The following is a 17,536-nucleotide window of genomic DNA, read 5'->3' on the forward strand; positions in this document are numbered from 1 at the left end:
AAATTGATAAAAGAAGATTTATTAATCGATGATGTGAAAATATATATGATGTGTGCATTTTGGTTGAGTGACATCCAAAAGTGTTGTGCTTCTAGTTGGCATAATTCATAATGCACAAAGCATAACTCTTATTTAAGCTCAACTGCTTAAGCTAGCTAGTTAACGACCTAGCACGTGGACAGTTCCATTTTCAACTTGTTCAGTTGTACCAGATGCTAAAAGCAAATTAATTAAAAATATAGTTGACACAATTAGGGACCGACGATTGAAGTGAAAATTTTTTCTATTTTTGTTTCTTATTTTCAAATTCTTATATTAGAAAATGGCAAATTCTTTTGTGTCTATGAGTTTGGTACTGAATTTGTTGAATTTATCTTTAATACCTTTATATGTTAACTCATGTGAACAAATTTACCACTAAGATTTTCTTGATTACGTTATTGGCATTTAAAATTTGCATTCAATCATGGATGTAAAAGAAGAAAATAAAATCAAACTCTGATATTTATGAAGTTAAAATAAAGTTCTAGAGAGCATACATCAAAGTTACTCCTCTTTGAAGTTATGCGTTACTAAACCTAAACCAAGAATAAACATGTACAACTGTGACCCAAATCATTAAACTAAGGAAATCAGCGTAACTGTTATAATAAAAGATCAAAATTTCTCTCCAACATCATATTGACCTGGCGAAAAAAACTCTGTTATGAATCTATGGGCTTCACGTTTCAGAGGATCTGATATTTCATCTCCATACCATGGCATCTTATTCAGATCAAAGCACATTTTCTTAACATGTATATCATCTTGTTTATCTTGTTGGTCTTCTAAAGTTTCATCATCTTCATCCGGAACCTTATTCAGATCAAACTGCATGGATCTATCAACTGCGACAGAGGATACATCATCTAAAATGTCTTCTGAATCAGACTCTTCTCCGTCTAGACTGTCAGGAACTATTTCTCCGGAATATTCAGGTACGACTGAAAATATCAACATGCACATAACAGAATGAGTATACATAAAAGGAATTGAGAACTCTGGAGTTATTAAATACTGACTTAGAAAAACAACCAAACTACAAGATCCTAAGACAATTTTAAAACTAAACACAACTTTTCAACAATTACTATCACCCTTGTTAGTAGTTAAGGCAATTTTCTTAAACAGAAGCTCTGTAGCAATTGTTGTGCTTGCAGAGAATGACAAAAAGTCCTCATTTTTTATCAATCATGTTCCACCGTCATGTTATGTTCACTATTGTTTTCAAAACGTATCACTAGTGAAATTATATTGCGTAATACATAGCAAGATCATAAAAAATGCAACCCTAAGAAAAACAACAACTGTAGAAGGAATAAAGACCAAACGTAAACTAACTTTTCCATATTAAAATCGTTGAAAGAACCAAAAGTCTGCTTTTACTCATGAGAATTCACAATAACACAAATATTTATCTGCAAAAAAAAAAAAAACTACACAAGTATAAAGTAACCAAAGAAAACAAAGTACAACGCTGATTTTATTTAACTTAGTTTATGACAGAAAGATCATTTTTAAATTACAGTAAAATGCTTCATACAAAGCATTACGCGACATCATCAAAATTCTCTGAGGCATTTTCTACGAGGTCTTCTATATCTTCCTCCCTTGTCAACAATAAATCTCCAATGTCACCTTCCGCTGACATGTTCAACCCTGGCTGTGGAGAAAAACCAACTTCAGCTTCTTCATTCTCTTCTCCCATGTCATACAAATCCCTTGGTTTCACATGAACTACAACACTCCAATCCTTAGCTACTTCATCCTCCACATAGTATACAAGCTGAGCTTCTGATGCCAATAAGTACGGTTCATCTTCTTCACGATTACCAGTGTGTATTGGACGAGAGAAATTAACGCTGGTAAGCCCCAAATTGTCTTGTTTGATGCCTCTACTGGTAGTGGTATCAGCCGAAACACATTTGAACAATACCACTGTGAAGGAACAACTGTAATTCAATTCAATTATGTCCACAATTTTTCCATAATACGGAACACCACCAACAGCCACTCTATTGTCACGCATGCTTGCATAACTTCTTGTATTAGATGATACATATACTCCACTATTTTGTGTTTTCATCCCATTTTCCTTTGTTAAAGTTCTAAACTTGTACCCGTTAACATTGTACGCCCCAAAACGTCTGGCCTGAATCATGGGACCGCACGCAAGCAACTGCAGGTCTTTCGATTGAGGCATACTTTCCATAAGAACCTGAAACCACATAACATTCATGCTTTATATTAAAATCGGTTTTCATATAGTACTATTTCCAGGCCAAAAAAACATTGGTCAGGTTAGTATTCTGTCAACCTGATGCTTGAACCACCGAGAAAATTCTGCATGGACGACACTATCTATCTTAGCTTGCGACCTTGTCTAATACCTTTTGTATAAATACAATAAAAATCTCAGTATATACACAATTAATTGAACTGAATGTACTAAAGGGGTTTATCAGCAAGCTAACCTTTCTATTGGATACATCCACCTATAATGTACTGGTCCACCAAGAGTAACCTCATCAATGAGATGCACGGTGAGGTGAACCATGACGGTGAAGAAGGATGGAGGAAAAATTATTTCCATCTGACACAAGGTTTGCACAACATGATTCTGAGGTTCAGCAAGCTGCATAGGGTTTATGGCTTTCCCACAAAGTTCTCGGAAAAATGATGACAAATTTGCAATCACATTGGACACCGGACTCGGAAGTGCATTCTTCACCAAAATTGGGAGTAATTGTTCCATCAGAATATGACAGTCATGACTTTTCAACCCAGATAACTTGCGCTGTCGCAAGTCAATACAACGAGCAACATTGCTAGAGTAACCATCTGGAAAGACCACATTCTGCAAAGTCTTCAGGAATACATCTCTCTGTGAATTTGACATCGCAAATATTGCAGAAGTATACTTACCACCTTCCCCCGGCCATAATTCCGGCCTTATACCCATGCATTGTAAATCCCTGCGAGCTTTAAGATTGTCTTTTGATTTGCCGCTATCGTTTAAGATAGTGAAGACCACATTGTCACACACGTTTTTTTCTATATGCATCACATCGAGGTTATGACGCAACATCTGGTCCTCCCAGTACGGGAGGTCAAAGAAAATACTCTTCTTTTTCCAATGCGAGTCATCTTCATCCGCATCCTGACCATTGCGTCTTTTTTTGGATGTCACGCTTGAACTCTTCCCAAATGAAACGTGCACATTAGACTGTTGCCTCAATACATCTGTTCCGGATAACTTCTTTGGCGGATCTCTACCTTCAACCTGCCCGTCAAATCTATTCTGGTCTAGTCTGTATTTGTGTCCCTGATTTAAAAAGCGTCGATGGCCCATGAAACACCATTTCTGGCTGTCTTTCAGCCGCTGTGGCTTAGCATCCAAGTTACACGTAGGACAAGCTAACCCACTGTGCGTATTCCAGCCAGATAGGTTCCCCAATCCTGGAAAGTCGCTAATAGTCCACATCAGTGCCGCACACATCTTGAAAGTGTTTCCCTCTTTGGCATCATAGGTTTCAACCCCATCCCATAATTGCTTCAACTCATCTATCAAAGGCTGCAAATAAACATCTATGTCGTTACCTGGCATTTTTGGCCCAGGAATAAGCGTGGATAGAATCAAAGATGTCTGCTTCATGCAAAGCCAGGGTGGTAGATTATACGGAATAAGAATCACAGGCCAGATGGAGTACTTTATGCTCATATTCCCAAAAGGATTAAATCCATCGCTCGCCAAGGCTAGGCGAACATTGCGCGGATCCGCGGAAAAATTAGTATACTTTGCATCAAACTTTTTCCATGCTTCAGCGTCCCTTGGATGCCTAAGAAAACCATCGTTATTAGACGCCTGTTTATGCCATAACATATCACTCGATGTCTTGCTGCACATGAATAACCGCTGCAGTCATGGTATGAGGGGAAAGTAACGAAGACTCTTGGCTGCTATAGGTTTTCCTTTTCTCTTTACTGGTACGTTGAGCCTAATAATAGAACCCTTTTTAGTCTTCTGCTTCCATCTTGAACACCCACAGTTCTTGCACCTAGTCAGGTTTTCATCATCACCTCGGTACAGCATACAGTCATTTGGACAAGCATCTATCTTGGTGTATTCAATACCCAGCTTTCTTATTGTCTTCCTAGCTTCATACACTGTCTTTGGGAGTTTTGCTTGTTCGAATGCGTCGCGCAGTAAGTCAAGAATCATTGTTATTGCCTTGTCACTCACACCGCACATACACTTGATATGGTAAAGCTTCACTAAAAACGATAATTTAGAGTACTTTGAGCATCCGGGATATAACTCCTGCTCTCCATCTGACAGTAGATCGTTAAAATCCCACGCCGCGCGACTTGGACCTTCATACAAGCTCGGTAACACGTCTTCATCATCTTCTGCATGCTCGATTGCTGTGATGTCCTCACTCACATTTTGTATCGTGAAATTGAATGCATCGTTGACCATTTGGTGCATTTGATTCACTTGGGATATCAGATTTTCATCTTCTCGTCCCAATCCAGGCCTCTCTTCAACCGGCTTCTCACCATGACGCACCCAAATAGTATATCCAGGGGGAAATGGTCGTAACAACAGATGGTCGTATGCATCCTCTCTTGTTTGCATAAGTTGAAACCCGCATTTAGGACATGGACACTTTATCATGCCATCGGAGGATGCATTCGCAAACGCAAAGTCTAAAAAAGTGTTCAGTCCTTGCCTATATTCCACACTACCCCGTGACTTTGAAATCCAGGTCTTATCAATATCTAGTATAGTATCAGAATATATCGAACTAATTAATAGTGACGTACGAGATATGAGAAGACAAACTGGTAAAAATATGCATCCATCATAACTATGACGATATAGTTTTAGCTAGCAACTTAGTTTTAGCATATTACAGTTGATATGAAATTTAAAGTTTCTGTGAGTCTACTTTAAAGTGAACACCGTGTAACTAATGTCTTTATTAAATATGTCATTACTTCAACTTGTTTTAACTAAATTATTGTGTAGCTGTCATGCAACTTGGTTGAAAATTGTTTTGGTTTTATATTAACTATCATCGAAAAAATTAAATATTACAATCCAATAATGATTTCAAATTTTATGTTACAAGAAATTATAAATTCAAATCAATAAATTATATTTTATTCTCAGCCACCTTTTCGCAACCACCGCCACCTCCACAGTCATGCTCCACCGCCTCGTTTTATCATCTCCCAGCGCTCTCTCTCTGTAGTGGTCGGCGTCGTCTGGTCATCGGAGCCAGGATTGAAGATTCGTCACCGCCGCAGCTGTGGAGTTATCTATTGTCGTCCCCGGCGTCGATTTCTCTGTTCTCCTCATGGTCACCGCCGAGCTTTCTCCTCTCCTCGCCGTCACCGCCGAGGTATCTCTTCTTGTCGCCATCACCGCCGAGGTCTCACTTCTCCTCACCGTCGTCGTCGAGGTCTCACTTCTACTCGTCGTTGCCGTGAATCTTTCTCTTTGTCGCCGTCAAACCGGCTCTTTCTCTCTCTGACCCTTCATCTGGTTAGATTAAAGACTGCTTCTTAAGTTTGTTTGTTCTTGTTTTGTTGATCTGTTTTTAACACTTCTAAATTACTGATTGAGTTGCTGGGGTGGCTCACTGATATACTGTTGCCGAGATTTTGTTAATATCTGACTATTCTGAGTTGCTGAGATTGCTCTAATAGTATTGTTGATTATTTTTTCTTGTGTTCCTCTGGTTATCTAGTCGGCATTAAGCACAGTTTGTTGAATTTGATTTTGATCTCTTGCTTATTTTATTATGTTGATTTGTTGCTAATAATACTATTTGAGCTGTTGGGTAAGGTATTGATTCTGAATTGTATGACATCTTGTGAATTTGGTTAAATTTTATATGCTATTGTTAACATGTTTTTTAGTTGTTTATTTTTTTTTGGGTTAAAAATATAATTTTTCAAATGCTGTTTATTTTGATTTAGACTGATATTAGAAAAAGTATAAAAAGAGGGTTCAAATAGTACATACATGAGACATAGACAAACAATGTGACTTACCTGGTTGAAGATCCATATAACTAGCTATTGGTGTGATAATTAAGGAGTTCAACAAACTGAAAAACAAAAACCGAGGTTCATCATTATATATAAAAACAATTTAATGTGAAACATCTCAAAGTAGCATGTATAAAAATATTTACAGAGAAACCCAAGTAGAGGAGAACCAGAGAGGTGAATGTGGCTTCAGAAATGATTAAGTGTTGAACTTGTGTGAATTGATTGTATTGCTTTTCAGTGAAATTTATTTAGTTGAATAAGCACGTTTATAACATTTGAGAATCACAGATTTTTATAATTGATTATCTCAACAAACTTTTGAAATTCCCATAAAGTTCTCTATTTTTATGTTATCCTAACCGTTTACCTCCACTTAAATTATGCAGGTGGTACATTATACTTTTATAAAGATACAATGGTTAACTTGTTTAAGTTAATATGGTAACTTAATAACATATTTGGTGCAACAACTAAGGAACATGTACATTGCATATCAAAAATTTAAAAGTGATTTGAAAATACTCTAACAAACTATTTGAATTGATTAAGTTAAATCTGATTGTCAAATAGTGTTGTGATCTGATTGCATAATAGAAATTTAAAAGTGATTTGAAAATACTCTAACAAACTATTTGAATTGATTAAGTTAAATCTGATTGTCAAACGGTGTTGTGATCTGATCCCATTTCTTCTCGTTTTCTGTTGTATACATAAACCCCACAATTTCGATTTTTTTTTATATAAAAAATACTACTGGTTCGTTTTGTTTTTGTTCATTCGTAAAATTATTTTTCCCGCTTTCTTTCATTCTTCCAGCGATATGTCTGCATTGAAAGAAGATCAATGAGAAACCTTGTTTCCTTGTTCACCTGTTTGTAGCTCGTTTATTAGGTAAGCTTCTTCTTCGTCAACTTCATCTTCTTCTTCAGTCTAATTTCATGGGAAAAGGGTTTTAGCTTTCTGAAGGAAAACAAAAGGGTCTAACTTTTTTAACAAAGGTCTTTCCGAAACCCATATTGTGAAAGTTGGCTCCTTTGTGTGAGAAAGTGAGCTCTGTTGTTTTTTATTAGTGTATATACATATATTTTAGAAATCCTCTCTTGTTGTGATTCTCATTTAAAGTGTGATGATCTATTTTAAAATGGATATTAAATATAATGGAAGAAAATTAAGCTAAAAGTCAAAATTTGAAGTAGATGCCGGTCCATATTCAGTTAGCAATTTTTTGGCACCAGAATTTACACAGACTTTTTTTTAAATATTGTTAGTTAAAATTCGAAAGAGATGAAATAAAAATTGTAGAAAATCTTTTGGTTTTTTTTTTTTTTTGCAAATTTATGTGTTTATCATTAAAGAGAAGAAATAAAAATGTAGAATTTTTGTTTTTATCCACAAATCTCTGTGTTTTTTGTTTTCAAAAATATCTATAGTTTTTTTTCAAATGGTTATTATAAGAAAACTTGCTCCCACAAATAAAACAAAATAAAAAAATAAAAATTTCAGTAACAAAAGCATAGAAATTTGAGAAATTGAACATAAAATACTTACATAGAGAAAATAAAAAATGGAAAGTTTTTTAACTATGAAATACAAAATATTTTACTAAACAACACAGAAACTTATCTTTTTAATTGTGTTTTTTTCCTTCTTGTTCTTTTTTGTTCTGGTATTTTCTGTTTTGCATTTTCTGTTTTTCCTCCTGTTGTTCTTGGTTTTTTTTAGTGAGACAAATAAGAAAATAAGAGAAACAGAACAAAAATTAAAAAAAATGGGAAAGAGGGAGAAAGAAGACAGAGGTTACATGTTGAAGAATAGAGAAATAAAGGGGTTCGAAGCTACTGATTGCACTTTGTTATATAGTTAGTTTGTTATAAAATTAAATTGTTCACACCTTATTTTTAATTGTTAAATTATCTGTCAGCAAACGTATTAATTAAAAACATATAATAATGTTGATGAAAGTTGGCAAAGATATCATTATTATTCATAGTTACAATTCAACGACTATATAGATACAATTTTTATTGATATTCCATGTCAGGTAGTATATGTCTTTGCAAAATCTTTAATTATTCGGACCCTTTGTATTATTGACTGCCATGCTATGTAGGGCAATTCTGTGTGGTTGCATATGGTATGGCGGGATTGTGATAGCATCATAGTTCACCTTGTTTACGCTTCTGCTCCTTACAAACAGTTTCATGAAATACCTTAACGGGACAACATATCTAACTCTCGTTCCTGTTTCTTTGCACAATAAAGCTGATCCTATAAAGTGGATTGATCCTATGATTTCACTTATTTTTGTATATAGTTATAAATATAGTAAAATATCGCTGTGCCTGAATAGAATCCAGTGATGCAAAACAGAAATTAACTGCATCAATTTATTCAATGTTTGTGAATTTGTGCATGGTCTATACCATGATTTGGGTCTGCAGGACCTCACCGTGCAGACTGATCAAACTTACACTTTTTAATTGCAACAAAGCTACTTTTGGTTATGATTGAGTCATGAGTACTTTCTTTCATATCATAGATTTGTTTTGTGAGGTCTTTGGAGTCTCGATAACTCAAAATTGACATTATTTGTCCTTGTTCACTACGAATTCTCTGATCATGCCAAAAATAATATAGTAGTATTTTGTTTGAGAAGGAATTGGCTTGCTGCTAGATAGATTACTTCTACTTGTAGCTGTTGAAATAAATAATGTTGATTATGATTCTTGATCTTCATTTCATTTGGTTGCTGCTTGGATTTTAGAATATTTGGATTTTCCTGTTTGTTACATTCTCTTTCGGCACAAACTGTTTACCAAGCCAATTCAGTTCCCTTCTTGTGTTAATTTTTTTCATATTCTAGATTTGTTTTGTGAGGTTTTTGGAGTTTCAATCACTCAGCTTTGACATTATTTGTGCTTGTTGCCTATGAATGCTTTGATCATGCAAAAATAATATCAGCTGTTATTGTATTCCAAATTGCAATCATGAAGGTCCCTTTTGGTCACGTGTAAATTTGGAACATCACTACAAGAAAAACACCCATTCAGCCACACTTTTTTTAAGCTACATTTGAAAAGCGTAGCCTATTCATAGAATAGGCTACGCTTTTTTCAGTGTTGCCTATTTTTTAGAGAAAAGGAAACACAATTCTGACATCATTTAAAAAGTGTAGCCTTAGGTATTATAGAAATCACTTATAAAGCGTAGCCGTATGTTAATATCTATGGGTACACTTTTATATTAAAGAGAGCGCTTTTTAAAAGTAGCCTATTTGTTAAGTTTTGGGTGCGCTTCAAAAGTGTTGCCTAATGTATCTAAGTCAAATACCCAATATATAACACTTAGTAAATTTTTGAATTTTCACCAAATGATACAACGCATACAAACACTTAGCCAAATAAAAAAACATAATCCTTAGCCACTGAAAACATAACACTCGATCATCACTACCCTTAGCTTTTCCCTTCTTCGCGCCACTCATCACCCCCAAATCAGAGAATGGGATCGCCATCACCAGTCACCACTCACCACTCACCATCTCCACCAATCACTCATATTCGTCACTCACCACTCACCACGCCGTCACTCACGCACTCTCATCCTCCCTCAACTCACACACACGAAAGAGAAGAAATCAGAAAAGGGGAGCACAGAAAGAAGAAGAGAAGAAGAGAGGAGAAGGGAAGGAAGGAAAGAAACGACGACGCCGCCTAGGGCTCCACCGCTGTCGAGCGCCAGTGAAAGAGAGCTCAAGGAAGAGAGAAAACGCGATGGAGGAGAGAAGAAGGGGGTTCTCGGTCGCCGCTGAAACTCCACCGCCATTGCTAGGGCTTGTTGCCTTCGCTGTTCTGCCACCGTCGGGCTGCTGTTCCGCCACCAAGGAGCTCGAAGGGAGTACCCCGTGTCACCAGGTAACCATTCTCTGTTCTGTATCATCTCTTTCTCACTCATTCTCTAACTTGCTCTCACTTTTCAGTTCGAAAGTGTGTATGATTTGGATAGTGATGATGAACTGCAATGGCTAAATGAGATGGAGATGGTATGTATTAATTTTCAATTGGTTCTGTGAATTTTTGGGGGTTTTGGGGTCTAATTTTAGGTTTTCTAATCTTCTAATTAGTTGTTGTTGTTCTTATATTGTTCCATGTTTTTACTATTATAATTTTGGCGTCAAGCAAAGGATAGATTAAATAGACTTTTTATCTTATTTTCACAAATAATAAAGGGGTCTACTCTGCTCTCTAATTGATCTCACTGTAGTTGATTGGTGTCATTTCAGGCCACAAGCAGAACTAGATCGCTAATTTGGAAGCTTCACAAATTAGGGAGAGAGCAGTTGACAGGATTAATAATGTTATTGGAACGTATGAATTAATTGTTTGTACTGTATATTTCTTCAGGGATTTATTGTTTGTTCATTTCTCTTAGTATATAGCTTCAATCTATTGTGCTTTATTGATTATAATCCTTTTTCCCTTTTAATTTGTGCAGTTTCCATTTCTTCCAGATACAACGATTTGATGCTCAGAATATTTTCCAAACACCCAGATTTGTTCCCTGAAGAGGTGAGTATCATTCACGGGAAGAAATCAGACTTTTAAAGAAAGTATTGATGTTTTAAAGGAAGTGGTATTCTCTTTCTCCTTCACCACTGAATCAAAATTCTTATTTCTTAATTAATTGGTGAATTCCTTATTGCGTGTGATGATGGTATTAGGGGTAGTGCTAATTTTGCTACCTCCTTCTTCAAATGTCAATGCAGTTTGAGCATTTTGATGATTTCACTATAGCTTCTTCATGGGAAAGGTTTGTTTTTTTTTTGAGCCCTCTTCGTTCAAATTTGCATGAAATCTCAATTACAAGACACTTTATAGCATTACTGTAAGAGAAATGGTTCTTTGTGTTGAAATGATGCTACTCTACTATCATGATAACATTATTCTTTTATGTTACTTAATAAATTTATTTTGTAGGTTCATTTCTAAAATTGAGGCAATTTATCGTCTTTGGATGGCTGATGGTCCTAACAATTTATTTTGTTTATTTGTTTTGCCTTCTGGGTGATGCAGGAAAATCTTTTTATTGAAATTTTACTTTTTATGATCTGCAGTTATGTTTTGGTGTAAAAGAATTTTTGGTATGGTTTAACACTATCTAATTTTTCATTGAAAGATTAATGTCTTGTATATCACTAGCTCATTGCTCCTCAAAGTGCAAGTGGTGTAGTTCTTGATGCACCAGAGGCTAGCAGGCTGTTGAGTGCTGTTGCGATTGCTATGTCAAATAGTTTGAGAGACTATGGTGGGTTTCTTTCTTCTCTAATTGCTCAAGATCTCTTCACTTGTCCATCTTAAATGAAGTGATCTGACTGTTTAACTTGCTTCTAACTTTATACCCATGTCAAATGGGAAGCAGCCCAGTATTTCTTTCTACACTCCATGTGATGGAATCTATCTTTCTAGCTAGAACGAGTTCTTATGGATTTTGTGCTGGAGTTGTAGATTTTCTGTTCTTGGTATTAGATTTCTTTGTTTTCTCTTTTCAAATAGGATATTGTGCAAAGCTTATTTTTGGTTTTATAATGTAACTGTTTAGGATGCTGGTTTCAATCATAATCATTCCAGTGAAGTTTCTTCTCCAGTTGCTGGGTACCTTCCAGGTTATATGGACTATCAAGTAGGAATGTGACCACAGATCCCTGTTGAGAGAAAATGGGCCCTCGGATTTTAGGTGCAGTGTTTTACTTGGCTATTTAGTAGTATTTACACAACTGGATTTAGTGATATGCAGTTTCTATTTTGCTTGTTTTATTCAATTGATGCCATCAATAAATAATGAATTAATGATGATTTCTTGCTGTTAGAGGAAATAATAGTTTTATCAATGTCTGTGATTGTCTAACTAGTTCCAGATCTGTGGTTAGTTTAGGGAATTAGAATTGTTGATTAAATGTGTTCCTTATACAATTCATTGCTTGTTGGCTTGAAGGGTTATCGGTCACAAATCCAGAAGGGCTGATAGATCTTGTCTAACGTAAAATTATAGTTTATGGATTACTATTTATTTATTTAATTTATGCAAGATCCGCAATAAAGGAATATATCATTTGATCACTTACCTTCTTTCCATTTTGCTATTTTGGCTCTAGGTTCTAGTTGATAGGTCGCCTGGACTGCTTGACTTCCACTTAGACCTTGTAAGCCTGGAAGCTGCGACTAAGGTGATGATTTATGCTTGGTTGGAAAAAGAAAATTATTCAACTGCTAATTGCTAGTTTGGTTGGTTTATTGGTTCTGTTTCACTTTGTTCCCCTGTAAAACTGAGTACATATCTCCTCCTCTGACTTCTTGCAATGATATGTGTGTCACTTCCATTTGTTTGTGGCTGAAAATTGTTTGTACAATTCTGGTTGTTGTATTTCTAATTTTGTGCACTTCCGTTTGCTATGGCTGAAAGTTGTATTGCTATTTTTGGTTCTTTTATTTTCACCATGAACTAGAAACATGGGATGAGTTGGTATATATGAATTTTTCCCTATTTTTTTATTCATCTGCCGATAAAAAGCAAATAATACTAGCTATGGTTATAGACTTATAGTATTAGTATTTTCAAATTAAAGTTATTAGTTTTAATTAAAAAAAAAATGTTACAACAGCAGATATAGTATGTATAACATGATAATAATATATTAAAATTTTATTTTTTAGGTGCTAGTCCTAATCATGTTCTATATGTTGCTGCTGCATGTAGTAGTAGTAGTTGGAGGAGTAATAATTGAAGATTGGCTTGTGTAGGAGAGTTTAACTTTTCAAATGTGAAGAGAATAGGGAAACTTTGTGGCAACAGTTCTGATTCTGGCATTGTGGTGGGAGGTAGGGGATTTTTGTCTAGCTGCTAGGGTGATGATTTTTTAAATTATAGCTCTTTATCTTACGGTTTATAGCTTATAGTGCATGTTAAATTCAACATTGATGCTGCATGTATTGTTATTAGCCTCCTTCTTCATTTATACATACCTTTCTATAACTCTTAGGTTTGGTGTTAACATTAAAACAAATTAATGTTTTTTATTTTAAACTAATTTAATTAGACTTAGTTGATTATTTTGTTAAATTATTTAAAAAAACTTAATTCTAATATTCTATCAGTTTATGATGTATCATGTAATGTGTCTTATTGTGTTCCATATAGATTGCATAATTTTTTATTCCCTATTTTTTGGGGTATAATGTGTATTCTCTATTTGTTTTAAGCATTTTTTTATGCTGTGTTTGTCATGTGACTACTAATATTGTTTTCTATATAGGTTTGTAAGGATGCCTAGGAAACCAAGGTACAACATTATACGGGAACCCCCGAAAGATGCCAGAACTAATGCAAGTACTGAAGAGACAACGGTTAGTGTTTGTGGTTAACATTTCTTGACGTAACCTTATGTGAAAATTATATGACCTTCAATTGTATCATCGAACCCCATTAATTCATCTCCCTGCAAAATTATTAGTTTATAAAATAAAATAATTCTCAATATTAATTCGTTTTCTAAGATATAATTCCAAATGGTTTCACATTGCGTTAAGGTTGGGACCACGACTAGAGGAGCTCAGACATCGCGGGAGGAACCACGTGATAGGGTTCCTCCAATATCATCCTCAGCTAATAAAGCTCCGGCTTCACGTATGAATGAACCATTTCGTGCACCGCGCATCGACCATAGGAATGCACAATCGAGTACTGCTGATGAACCTCAAACTCCAACAGACAACATAGAGACTCGGCATCGCGTGGAAGTGGCTGATCATGAATTAGGGGATGAGGATTACGACCCAGAGGAGGATGAAGTTCTGTCGTTTGATGACCACATCGACGACTTGTTTGCTGCCCAAGAAGTCGAAGGTCAGCATAACAACAAGAAAGCCAAAGATACAGATTTCTGGGAAGTTACTGTTATCGGTAAACAATTTTTCCTCCCATTTTCGTAAACAGTGATCTTTATAGTCCTTTACTTCTATTTTTCTTTTGTGCAATGATTAGAGAGTAATTTTGTTTCCCATACACATCTTAGAGGACGGTGTGAGAAAAGTTTCTAAGCTGAGCGTGAAGGAGGCTATAGGCCTCCCTTCCAATACGAAGATAGTACTCCAGTTTAACAGTGAGCTGCAACCGATTGGTCAGGCGGCAGGATTACTGAGTGGTTTCATAGGGAGTTTGGGTGCGGATTATTCCCGGTTCCCCATACACTTAGAAAGTTGGAAGCTGGTGAGCAAAGCAAAGAGGGATCATGCGTACGACATGCTTAAGGTAGAACTTTAAGCTTCTACAATTTAAGCAATTTTAGTTTTCGGTTTTTTTTTTAGGTCTTTTGCATGGGTAATTTATATGGTTAGAAATATTTTTATATTGTGTTTTTCACATCATCATTTAAACACTTCTCATTTATACGTAATTGCGACTGCTTGTACTGGATTTGAGGGTCATACTTCAACAATTTAAATTAGCCTGTAATGGTTGTGGCATTTCTTAAATATATCAATCTTATACTTGTTTGTTGGTCTTCGTTAATGACAATGTAAACTAATTGCAGCGGGTCTTTTACTATGAGGACGATGCCGGAGGAAAAATAAAGCGTGATATTTTGAAGAGGATAGAAAAGAACTGGAAGGATTCAAGGCACCACTTGTTTCATAGGTGTTACAAACAACTAAGGACTTATGAGGAAAATCTTCAGCATCACCCGAAAGGAATAGACAAAAATGATTGGAAAAAGTTCGTTGACTATCGCCTGAATGAAGAAACGCAGGTAAGCCTTGGTATATTCTATTATTTCCACATAAAAACATATGTATACATAGTAATTCCCTTACAGTTGATATTCATCATATCTTTCTCATCTGCATTTGTTTTGTTATTTGTTCATAGAAAAAGTGTAAACAGAACACTTTAAATCGGAGCAAGCAACTTTACACACATACTGGGGGCTCCAAAACCTTGGCAAGAAAAAAAGACGAAGTGGTAATAAGTCATCATTTGCATTAAGATTTTGATTATGCTTCTTGGAAAATGTTGTTGTTTACTAAATTGTGTCAATATCAACGATATAGAAGAGAGAGCAAGGAAGGCCTGTTGGTAGAGGAGAGTTGTTTATCATAACTCATAAGAAAAGAGATGGCTCGTATATCCACCCTGATGCACGTGTTGTTAGTGTAAGTCATGTTTGAAAATTTGAAGCAATATATAGCTTACTGTATATATGGTGCTACTGTTAACTTCTTTCTTTCCAATGTTGTATATTTGTAGGAAGCAATTGCGAATGTTGAGAGGCAGGATGGATCCTCTAAGCACATTTCACAGAATGACTCGCTAGCACAAGTTCTCGGAAAGGAGCACCCAGGACGAGTTCGTGCCCTAGGTGCTGGACCATGTCCCACCCAAGTCTTTGGTAACGCTGCTGGACAACCGTCGGGTTCTGCAGAGTCGAATGCAGAGAATAAGAGGATGATTGCAGAATTGACGACTAAGTTAGAAGAAGAGCGGGCGAAGAGACAGTCAATACATAAGGTCTTGGGATATGTAGTCCAACAGTTAGGAGGCAATTTGCCAGTTGAGATTGCTGAAGAGCTGGCTTTTGTGGGCGGTACACCGGACTCGTCATGCGCAGGGCCATCTGCATCTGGAAATCACAACCCGCAACAAAAATCTTGAATTTAAATTAAAATTTAAAAAAATGAATAAAAAAATTTTTGTGACGTATTTTTAAGATGATGCCAAATTGTTAAAAATTAAACCAAAAGGAAAGAAAAAAAATCCTTAATCATCAATGGTGACACTCAGGAACAACTGCAAACACTATGGTAAAATTTATGATTCTGAAAATCAGATTTGATTAACTGGTTGAACCAATCCAGCCATGAATCAAAAGTTAATTAAGACAGTTTAATCTGTATGGTAAAATTGGTGTCACTAAAATCGGCTATGAACTGTTGAATCGGCCGATCAGATCGGACTGAAAATCAGCCGATTCTTCCAAAACGACGCTATTTAATTTCTTTATAACAAAAAAAAAAGCTTCAATAATCAATAGTGTTGAGCTCCTTCTTTCTCCTTCTCCATTCTTCAAAACTCAACTCAACCTCAAAGTCCTCTCAACCAAAGATAAAGTTAAAAACCCTATCCTTAGCCGTCGTCCGTCCGTGTGTCGTTGAGCTACTACCGTCGTCTGTCCGTCAAGCCACTGCCATCGTTTGTCGCACGCAACCCTTCCCTCCTCGTCATGTTCTTGAAGTCTCCAACCCCTGCTCTCTCCTTTCGTGAGCTCGACCCATCCGTCGTCTTCATCTTCTCGCTGTCCTTCTTACCGTCGTGTGGTCGGTGTCGTTTGTCACGACAACACACCCTACTAAAAGACCCAGACTTCGATGGTCAGTTCACTGCTCACTTTTTTTGCGTTTTTTTTATGCATTGTTCAATGATTATTTAAATGTTTTTGTGTTTTAATTTTTTATTGAATGATTCTTTGATTACTGATGAGCTCTAATTTTGTTGTGTTGCTATTTTTTTGTGTTTTGATTTTTTATTGAATGAGCTCTAGTTCTGCCATGTTACTCTGGTTCTGCTGTGTAGCTATTTTGTGTGTTCTTAATTTTTTATTGAATAATTATTTTGCTGATGATTGATTATTCAAGGTCTTGTGTTAATTGATTATTGAATTTTGATTATTGATCATGATTAGTGATGTGCTGCTAGTTTTGTTGCGCTGTGTTTTACTGTTTTGTGATTTAATTGTGTTTAGATTGGGATTGTCTTGATCATTTATTGATTTCAATTATGGATGACGGTATCAATCAAGAAGTATTTACCGATAATAATACATATGTGTGTATTCATCATAAATCTTTTATCTCTATTTAAGCCTTAAAATGTAAGATAAATCTATNNNNATTAATTTTTCATGAATTCTTTGTTCTATGGGTAAAGAAAGATTAAATTAAGGTAATTAGACGTATTATTTGTGTCATAAATCATAATTTTTTAATATATTAAAGGCTGATGTAGAAGAAATTGTGTTTAGATTGTGATTGATAGAAGAAGAAAATATGAATTTATAACTGATTGAATATGAATCTAAATTCAATAAATTTTCACTTAAATAGTTGTTATGTTTATCATCTAAATTTAATGAATTGTTGATTTATATTTTATTTAGGTCATTGAATTATTCTAAAAAATTTTGTTTCGTCCTTGAGCCATTGTGCTTGTTTGCATAGGATCAGAATTTTTTAGTTTTATTATTTCTTGATTCATCTATAAGTCCTACTAGTTATGTTTGGTGGCTGTGAAAAGTATGCTTCAGTTTTGTATATGTTACAGCAATAAAAGTTAATTCAGTCAAAAAAATTAAGTTTGAGATTCCTCACTTTATTGACTTTATTGA

The 17,536-nt window shown here is 35.4% G+C and overlaps 3 protein-coding genes across 6 annotated transcripts in view; 1 reads left to right on the top strand and 2 right to left on the bottom strand.

The window, feature by feature from the left end:
- Positions 1-17,536, bottom strand: part of LOC107625853 (non-specific lipid-transfer protein 1) — a gene marked incomplete at its 5' end in the record, with an annotated part of 49,824 nt that overhangs the window by 19,823 nt on the left and 12,465 nt on the right.
- LOC110269016 (topless-related protein 1-like) overlaps positions 7,803-17,536 on the bottom strand; it is a 15,383-nt gene continuing 5,649 nt past the window's right edge. For both annotated transcript variants that reach the window (XM_021116247.1, XM_021116246.1), the window contains exon 8: positions 7,803-9,326. In XM_021116247.1, the coding sequence (XP_020971906.1) occupies positions 9,300-9,326 (27 nt within the window). In that variant the 3' untranslated portion in view covers positions 7,803-9,299. The remainder of the gene's footprint in view (positions 9,327-17,536) is intronic.
- LOC107625851 lies at positions 9,512-12,458 on the top strand. 3 transcript variants are annotated; one of them, XR_002357887.1, is made up of 8 exons: positions 9,514-10,016; positions 10,082-10,144; positions 10,385-10,469; positions 10,597-10,670; positions 10,868-10,911; positions 11,301-11,406; positions 11,747-11,835; positions 12,254-12,458. XR_002357887.1 is itself a non-coding variant. In XM_016328581.2 (6 exons), the coding sequence occupies exons 1-6, from the start codon at positions 9,876-9,878 to the stop codon at positions 11,167-11,169; spliced, it is 498 nt and encodes a 165-aa protein (XP_016184067.1). In that variant the 5' UTR covers positions 9,512-9,875; the 3' UTR covers positions 11,170-11,406. The 3 variants fall into 3 exon arrangements, 1 of the variants encoding a protein (XP_016184067.1); XR_002357886.1 differs by having other exon boundaries at positions 11,701-11,835; positions 12,254-12,457; XM_016328581.2 differs by lacking the exons at positions 11,747-11,835; positions 12,254-12,458 and having other exon boundaries at positions 9,512-10,016; positions 11,079-11,406.

The sequence above is a fragment of the Arachis ipaensis genome, chromosome B02, assembly GCF_000816755.2.
Source record: "Arachis ipaensis cultivar K30076 chromosome B02, Araip1.1, whole genome shotgun sequence".
Taxonomy (NCBI): domain Eukaryota; kingdom Viridiplantae; phylum Streptophyta; class Magnoliopsida; order Fabales; family Fabaceae; genus Arachis; species Arachis ipaensis.